Source organism: Piliocolobus tephrosceles, chromosome 20 (genome assembly GCF_002776525.5).
Source record: "Piliocolobus tephrosceles isolate RC106 chromosome 20, ASM277652v3, whole genome shotgun sequence".
Classification (NCBI taxonomy): domain Eukaryota; kingdom Metazoa; phylum Chordata; class Mammalia; order Primates; family Cercopithecidae; genus Piliocolobus; species Piliocolobus tephrosceles.
In genome coordinates, this window is record NC_045453.1 from 43,599,755 (window position 1) to 43,608,983 (window position 9,229).

Below are 9,229 nucleotides of genomic sequence, written 5' to 3' on the forward strand. Positions count from 1 at the left end.
TGGCCGGATCTCAGCTCACTGCAAGCTCCGCCTCCCGGGTTTATGCCATTCTCCTGTCTCAGCCTCCCGAGTAGCTGCGACTACAGGCGCCCGCCACCTCGCCCGGCTAGTTTTTTGTATTTTTTAGTAGAGACGGGGTTTCACCATGTTAGCCAGGATGGTCTCGATCTCCTGACCTCGTGATCCGCCCGTCTCGGCCTCCCAAAGTGCTGGGATTACAGGCTTGAGCCACCGCGCCTGGCCAAAATTTATAAAGTTAATGGCTGGGCATGGTGGCTCACACCTGTAATCCCAGCACTTTGGGAGACTGAGGCGGGTGGATCATTTGAGGTCAGGAGTTCAAGATCAGCCTGGCTAACATGGCGAAAGCCTGTCTCTACTAAAAATACAAAAATTAGCCCAGTGCAGTCGCAAGTGCCTGTAATCCCAGCTACTTGGGATTACAGTGGTGCTGAGACCGCACCACTACACTCCAGCCTGGGTGACACAGCAAGACTCCATATTGGAAAAAAAAAAATCCAAAAAAGCTAATAGTGACATTTACTGATGTCAGCCAATGAATAAAAGGACTAAAGTAGTATTGTTTTTATATAGCAAATCAGAAGTAAAATAAAGTATGTCTGTCATGCTCCTGAATTTCCTTGGGTCCGAACTTAAGAGAACCCAGATAGTTATAGCACTAGGCTCTGGAAGCACTGGAAAGTCATAGTTGAGAGAAAGGCCATTCCCTTGTTTTACTTATTTATTTATTTAGAGACAGAGTCTTACTCTGTCACCCAGGCTGGTGTGCCGTGGCACGATCTTGGCTCACTGCAACCTCCGCCTCCTGGGTTCATGCGATTCTCGTGCCTCAGCCTCCCAAGTAGCTAGGATTACAGGTGTATGCCACCAGGCCAGGCTGATTTTTGTCTTTTAGTAGAGACAGGAGTATGCCATGTTGGCCAGGCTGGTCTCGAACTCCTGGCCTCAAGTGATCTGCCTGCCTCAGCCTCCCAAAGTGCTGGGATTACTGGCATGAGCCACTGTGCCCGGCCCATTCCCTTGTTTTAAAATAGAACTCATGACTTGGAAATGGATTTATATACTGAATGAACGGTGACACAGTCCCTCTGTTCCCTGACCCCATGAAGTGGCAAAGTAGGACTACAAGGCTCAATCCAGAGGCTCTATTTGGTCATTTATCCAGCTTATGAATATTTACTGAATACTTGTACTGTGCCAGGTGTTATGATAGGTGTTTGGGGGAACAACATGAATTCTAAAAGAGAAACACACAGCTGACTTCAGTACCCATCTGGTTGGCATTAAGATAGAGGTAAGTAAAGCCACCCTGAACTCTCAGGTTGGGTACTCGGAGAACAGGCTGTGGTCCAACCTGGGGGTAGGGGGGAGTTCAGTGACTTCCTGGAGACAATGGCAGAGCTGGGTCTTAAAGAATTAAGTTAGTCATCTGTAAAGAGTAAGAAGAACTGTCTAAGCAGGGGGAACAACATGAGTCCCGAGGCGTGAAACAGCATGATGTGGCAGGAAACCAAAAACAGTCTGCTCCTCCTGAAACCTAACTTGTGAGGTACAGTGGTGGAGATGAGGCTGGTGAGCAATGCAGGGACTCAGTGTGGTAAACCCAGGAGTCTGAACTTGAATCTCCAGTATAAACAAATTATAGGCGGTAGAGTGCCTTGGTCAGACCTGCATTTAAGACGGATCAGGGGCAAGGGGCAGTGGCTCACAACTGTTATCCCAAATCATGCTGGCTTCTCTGAGACCGATGGAGTCATGGAAGCCAGTTAAGATGCTACTGCAACTGTCGAGGTAAAAGCCATGAGCCTGAACATAGTGCGGTACCAGGGACAGAAATGGAGGGAGTGTGAACAGCAAATTTAAGAACTGTTTTTAAGAGCTAAAATCAGAAACACTACATGATTTATTAATTATCACTTCCTTTCTTAATATCCTTTGATAGCTCTACTACTGCCTACATACAACCTATAGCCAATAGGACTCGCAGTGGGTGGGTGGTGGCAGAGGTGGTAAAACAGAGGTGCTGAAGATGATTTTCAGTCAGAAGGGAAGAGTTGAAAGGGGATCAGAGGAAAAAAAGGAATTTTTCCACTGCTACAACCTCCCAGAATCCCTTCCTCTATGCTTCCTAAAGCTGAAGACCTTCACCACAGTGAAGTAACCAGAAATCAGCAACATTCCTTTGTCCTTGGGCTAGAACAGGGATCAGCAATCTGCCCCACAGCTTGTTTTTATAACTAAAGTTTTGCTGGAACATGGCTGTAGCCATTTGTTTACATATCATCATCCACGGCTGCTTCTTGCTAAAATGACATAGTTGTGAAAGAAAATATATGGCTCACAAAGCCTACAACATATACTCTCTGGCACTTTAAAGAAAAAGTCTGCAAACTCCTGAGCTAGAAAATTGATGGGAAAGGTTTAAGAAAAGATTCATCTGACCTCAAATCTCCACATCCAGAGCCCTTGGAAATCCAACAAGGCTAGTGGACTTAAAAAACAACTCAGTCATTCAGATGATGCCTTGGCGTAGAACTCTTTAACCTAACTGCTACTAAAGCCAAACTGAAATGCTCTTAGGAAAAGCATGTTTTAATGATGAGGGAAAGTAAGGAGAGATTTAGAGCATTGGGCACCACTAGGAGGTTTTTAGACAGTCTTGCTTGTTTTTTTGTTTCTGGACAGTTAGAGAATGGCTTCAATGATATATTCCATTGCGATGTCACTGGGGGCTAAGGCTGCACTTCCTCCCCAAGGCCCAGCATTCTTCATTCAACTGGACTCACTCTTGCTTCCTGAAATGCTCAGTGACAATGTGGAGAATGAAACCCTGATGACTGGGCTCTGTGACAACTCACAGAAAAATCGGGGGTTGGAAGGGGGTGGTATATTTTATAGGAAATGGTCCAACACTAGTAGTAGGAAGTGAACAGAAGGTGAGAACAGACTAGACCTATGTACAGCAGTGGCAATTAATAATACAACAGTTATAACATAATACATTTATTTCATTTGTCTTATAACGCATAATTATTTCTTTTTTCATTTCAGGCAGTTTGAGCTATTTCCTGGTTTAGAGTCTTATCAGTCAAACCTAACATACTTTCTCGTTTTTATGACTGCTGTATTAGGGTTCTCCAGAGAAACAGAACCAATAGGATACATCTTTCTCTTGAAAGATTCCTCAGAAGGTATTTGCTCTGTGATTATGGAGGCTGAGGAGTCCCATAATCTGCCCTCTGCTAGCTGGAGACCCAGGAAAGTTGGTGTTGGAGATCAAAGGGCTGAGAGCAGAGAGCTCAGGGTGTAGACGCCAGTCTAAGTCTGAAGGTCTGAGAACCAGGAGTGCTGAGGGCACAAGATCCATAGCCCAGATCAAGATTGAATTCAAACACTGAATTCAATCTTCTTCTGCCACTTTGTTCTATTTAGGCCCTGAATGGATTGGATGATGCTCACCCACACTGGACCCACATCTACTTTACTGGGTTCACCAATTCAAAATGCTAACCTCTTCCAGAAACACCCTCACAGACACTCCAATAAAATGTTTAACTAGATATCTAGGAATCCTGTATCTTAGTCAAGTTGACATGAAATTAACCATCACAACTACATAATAAAAAACAATGATAATCAGCATATCAGTAATTATGCAAAATAGTTAGATTCACCTTACCATAGACAACAACCTATTGATGGCTACTGCCCGCTGCTGGGCCTCTATATGAGGCATTTCATTCTGAATTACTTGGTCTGTGATTCCATGAGGGAACTGGTGACATAATTCTATAATCCTAGAAACAAGGGTATTAATGTTATCCTTCATGGTTACCTGTTTCAAGAGACAGTAGGGGTAAAAACACAAGTAGAATAGTTTGAAATTGTGCCTTTTTCACATTTGGAAGACAAACTGGGTTTCTGCGATGGTTTTGGATCAAAGCATTTTAGACACTGAAGAAGATGATTTCTAAATACATGATTACAGTATTATTGTTATTTAAGAAGAATATTTCTTTTCCTCACTAATAACTTTAAATTAGAGCAAAAGTCTAATGAAATCACAGAAATAATATTAAAGCTGAGACTTCAATTTTCTCAGGTGTAATAAGTATGGCAAAGTTAAGCCATAAATCTGCAAGCAGGAGGCAAATGCAGACGTTTCTGGTGGGAAGCCAAAATTTATGACAATTCACCAAAATGGGGCCTGTTTTGGGAATTATATCTACCAAACAAAATAGGTCAAAATCTTCACCTAGTCAACATCAACAAATGTATTATTCCTAACAGTTTGAGAAAGTTAGGTCTTTTAAAAGTACGTGATAATCTAAGAGTGGCAGTGCCTCGGTAAAAAATATAAAAGGCAGTGGCTCACGCCTGTAATCCCAGCGCTTTGGAAGGCCGAGGCGGGCGGATCACGAGGTCAGGAGATCGAGACCATCCTGGACAACATGGTGAAACACCGTCTCTACTAAACTACAAAAAATTAGCTGGGCATGGTGGCGCGCGCCTGTAGTCCCAGCTACTCGGGAGGCTGAGGCAGGGGAATCGCTTGAACCCAGGAGGCGGAGGTTGCAGGGAGTCGGAGCTCACAGTGAGCCGAGATCCTGCCACTGCGCTCCAGCCTGGCCACAGAGCGAGACTCCGTCTCAAAAACAAACAAACAAATAAAAATAAAACTGGCAGAGCCTTTGGGTGTCCTAAAAGTCTTGAGTTCAATACTGCACTGAAACTACCTGATTTAATGTTGCTTCGTAATCACCAACTGCGCCCTAACTCCGCCTAAACGTTTTGACATAGACGTTCCCTTCGTGACAAGAGCGATCCTGGATCAGAACATGCATTCACAAGTGTTCTAAAGGCAAGGAAAGCCGAGGGTCTTCTCTCAAAGCACTGATCACGTCAAAGTAGGAAGGCAGCGCATCATCACAACTTCCCCAGAAATATCAGGGCAAAGCCAGTCAGCTACACAAAGTTGCAAGCTGTCAAGCCCATTTCGAACTTCTTGAGTTCTGCTCTTCCAGGATGGGAGGGAAGAAGTGGATACAGAACCTCGCAATCGTTTTCCCGCGTGCTCACCCAACCCGCTCCTGCCACTTCCGAGGGAGCCGGGAGAAGGGGTCCGACTGCCCAAATGCTGGCCGCCTGATGGAGGCCCAAGCCGGAGCCTCACTGGTTTACCTGTTTTCTATTTCGACCGGATCCGCGTCGGGCGGCTGCACCTTCACCTTCACCTCCGCCATGAGGGAGCAGTTCCTGACGCCTAGGGGGAAAGATGCACGGAGCGGCCGAGTAGCAAGCGGGACAACCCTGGGAACCAGTGGAGGATAGCGCTTAGCGGAGGACGAGGGACTTTCTTCCTCGTGTCGCAGCGGTCCTTCCTTGCCTTTCGGCGGGAGGTGGCCAAGTCGCGCCTGCTCGGGCCCACTTACAGGCGCCACTACAGCTTCTTATCCTTGTTTTTCAGAATGTCAACGCCCATCGGACGCACAAGCTTGGTTCCTTCATTCTGAGTTGGGAAGCCAACTTTTAGCACTTTGCAACTCTGTAAAGGAATATTCTTAGATGCCCATGGGAAAGCCCTGGGAAAGGAGCTCAAGGCAGGTACCAGGCTCCCTGAGGCGCGGCAGGGGCGGGGCTAGTTGCTAAGAAGCTGCGTTTCAGCCAATCATCTGTCCAGCTCCCAGTGGGCGGGGCGCGGCTCGCAGCGTCTGTGGTAACCCGGGCGGCTGCGAAGGAGGAGGCAAGAGGCGGTGAGAGGCCGGCGACTGGGTTGGGAGCGGCAGAGATGCATTAGGGGTCCCGATCCCGGGTCCCCCGGTTAAAGGAAGAGGAGTGCGGCTAGAGGAGGGGAAGAGCTTGCCCTACTCCAGCCGAAAGGATGCAGGTGTCCTTGGCAGCCCCTGATGGGCGGGGACAACCAAACGGGGTTCCGGATCCGGGTTGCGAGGGGATGGTCCACTTTGGGAGAGTTGAGGGTTCTGGGGATCCTGTTGACTGCACGTTGCCATTTGGGCCTGGCGGATCCGCCTTTTTCTTGATTTCCTTTGCGTGGGGCCCACTGGCCACCCCAGCTTCGTAAGGGCAGCTGCTAGTTGATGCTCGCGAATTACCTCCTCTCTTACATATTTTTTATTTAGAATTAATTTTTCAACTGTTTTTATTTTATCTGCCTTTCACTTGAATGGAAATGCGACTATAAGCAAGTTTCAAGTCCAGCTACACTCCTGTAGGAGCTATTGCTGTGCTGTCAGTATCTGCAGTTTATATTCTTGGCCCTCGATCCGGAACTATCCAACGAGGCATTAAGTTCACCCCTTAAATTTAGTTACCCCAGTTTTGAGAATACAGTCTGTGACAAAGCTCAAATTGCAGAGATGTTCAGATCAGCATTATTAGGACTGCAACAGGCGACCGGGCACGGTGGCTCACGCCTGTAATCCCAGCACTTTGGGAAGCCGAGGCGGGCGGATCACGAGGTCAGGAGATCGAGATCATCCTGGCTAGCACGGTGAAACCCCGCCTATACTAAAAATACAAAAAAAAAAAAAAAAAAAAAAAATTAACCGGGCGTGGTGGCGGGCGCCTGTAGTCGCAGCTACTCGTGAGGCGGAGGCAGGAGAATGGCGTGAACCCGGGAGGCGGAGCTTGCAGTGAGTCGAGATCCTGCCCCTGCACTCCAGCCTGGACGAGAGAGAGACTCCGTCTCAAAAAAAAAAAAAAAAAAAAGAACAGCAACAGGCAAAACTAAAAAGAAACTAGAAATAGCCTAAGGCCAGCCCCAAATGGATAAATAAGTACATGGGAAAACTAATATAGTGAGAATGCAAGAATGCAAGAAGTAGACTATAAAAATGGAATGAATATGTAGATGATAATTGAGCAAAATCTGTGGATTCTTAATGAAATTTGAAAAGGCAATACAGAGATGTAAATGGTTGCTGTGTTAAGGTGAGCTTTTTTCCCCCCGAAACCTTCCGTGCATTAAAAATTATGACAACCTTCCTCCCCACCCTCACCTCCAAAAAGACCAGTAAGGCTTTCATACTGGTAGTTAATTATTAATACCAGGATTTATAAATACAGTAGGTGGAATGGGAGGCTTGTGTTTATTAGTCACTGTTTATATTCTTGCAAACTTCCTTTTCACTAACAACTAATACTCTGCCGTCCTTCTAAAGTGTCTTTGCAGCTTTCAAATACTAGAACTGCTCTGGTGACGGTGGCAAGGCTGTGAACCTGGAGCTTTCCCAAAAAAGTTAGCTCTAACTAACATTTTGTGGTACACACACAGTTACTTCGGTTCCTCTTGTATGACGACTTGCCCTGAAGCCAAGAGAGGTGACACACACCAAAGGCAGGAAAAGGCGAGAATGATTTGGAGGGAACTCAAGTAAGAGCATTAGTGATAGTCTCTGTTTTCCTTACTCATTTAATTTACCCTTTTAAAGTAACTTCTTTCCCCCGTCTCATTCATTCATGCTCCTTTCTCGGAAGTGAGGTAATATTTAGATAATCGAAACCCCACACAAGACTTCAACAGCAAATACAGCCGAAATGTAATTATTATTTCAATTAAAAAGGGAATAATATTTGTAGTGCCATGTTAACAGTATTCTCTTTCGTTTTAACTAGTTTTGCTGCATTTAAAATAAGTGCTTTTCTTCAACTTTTGTGTACAGCTCTAAGTGCACAGTGGAATTTATTTTTTTCTGTATATAAGGAGAGAAAATGACGGCTGGTTCAGTTTGTGTCCCTCAGATCATACCACTACGAGTGCCTCAGCCTGGAAAAGCTAACCATGAAATTGATAACAATACACTTTTGGAAATGAAATCAGGTAAGAATCACATATGTTTGAAATTGTTTAAAATAACATTGTCATATTTCTTGTGTTTATCTGGTTACTGGTTTATCTCGTTGCATGCTTTCTCACTCTTTGCTCAACTCTTTGGGAAATTTGTAAAACTTCTAAAATGTGAAACAGTGCTGTACATTGATGGTTTATAGAGTGGCATACATTTAGATTAAAATGGTTAGCCTTGACCAACTTTTCATTTGTATGGTTTCAGCAATGTTTTGACTTACCTTAGCCAAAGTAAGATGTCCTGGTAGTGGCCAGGCACAGTGGTTCACTCCTGTAATCCCAGCACTTTGGCAGGCCGAGGCTGGCGGATCACCTAAGGTCGGGAGTTCAAGACCAGCCTGGCCAACATGGCAAAACTCTGTCTTACTAAAAATACAAAAATTAGCTGGATATGGTGGCAGGCACCTGTAATCCCAGCAACTCAGGAGGCTGAGGCAGGAGAATCACTTGAACCCAGGCGATGGAGGTTGCAGTGAGCCGAGATCGCGCCAGTGTACTCCAGCCGGGGCAACAGAGCAAGGCGAGACTCCATCTCAAAAAAAAAAAAAAAAAAAAATGTCCCGGTGCTTCCCCAAACTTTTCCAACATGCTCATTATTTCGCTGGCATAATAAATTTGACCTGCTGATACAGGCTTTCTAGTCAGACAGGTTGGAGACTTAATCCCTATCTTGACAACTTCTAGTGACCCTGGGTACATTACTTAGTCTTTTTGAGTCTCAGTTTCCTCACTGTAAGACAGGCACAATAATATCTACTTCTTAGAGCCATTGTGAGGATAAATAGGTTCGTGTATGTATGAGGTACGCAGGGTTTGGCATGTAGTAATGCCAAAATAAATCTCAACTGTAATTACAGAAATAAAGCAGTGAGGGTCGGGCGAGGTGGCTCACGCCTGTAATCCCAGCACTTTGGGAGGCCAAGGCAAGTGGATCACCTGAGGTCAGGAGCTCAAGACCAGCCTGACCAAAATGCTGAAACCCTGTCTCTACTAAAAATACAAAATTAGCCGGGCATGGTGGCCACTGCCTGTAATCCCAGCTACTTGGGAGGCTGAGGCAGGAAAATTGCTTGAACCCAGGAGGCGGAGGTTGCAGTGAGCGGAGATTGCGCCAGTATTCTCCAGCCTGGGTGACAGAGTAAGACTCCATCTGAAAGAAGGAAGACAGAGAGAAAGAGAAAAGAGAGAAAGAAAGAAAGAAGTGAATGTATATCTTGCCAATATGTATTCTTCAAATTCTTAAATATGTGTGTATATGTACACATATACATATATACACATACACATATATAATTATCATAAGGAAGGAAAGTTTTTTTTTTTTTTTTTTTTTTTTTTTTG

General features: G+C 45.1%; 2 protein-coding genes across 2 annotated transcripts in view; one reads left to right on the forward strand and one right to left on the reverse strand.

The window, feature by feature from the left end:
• POLR3F (RNA polymerase III subunit F) overlaps positions 1-5,398 on the reverse strand; it is an 18,750-nt gene extending 13,352 nt beyond the window's left edge. Inside the window, exons 1-2 of the mRNA XM_023217784.3 lie at positions 5,203-5,398; positions 3,701-3,818 (exon numbers count right to left, since the gene is read on the reverse strand). Of these exons, the coding sequence (XP_023073552.1) occupies positions 3,701-3,818; positions 5,203-5,264 (180 nt within the window). The 5' untranslated portion in view covers positions 5,265-5,398. The remainder of the gene's footprint in view (positions 1-3,700; positions 3,819-5,202) is intronic.
• Positions 5,399-6,759: 1,361 nt separating this feature from the next.
• DZANK1 (double zinc ribbon and ankyrin repeat domains 1) overlaps positions 6,760-9,229 on the forward strand; it is an 88,984-nt gene continuing 86,514 nt past the window's right edge. The window contains exon 1 of the mRNA XM_023217785.2: positions 6,760-7,861. Within this exon, the coding sequence (XP_023073553.1) occupies positions 7,753-7,861 (109 nt within the window). The 5' untranslated portion in view covers positions 6,760-7,752. The remainder of the gene's footprint in view (positions 7,862-9,229) is intronic.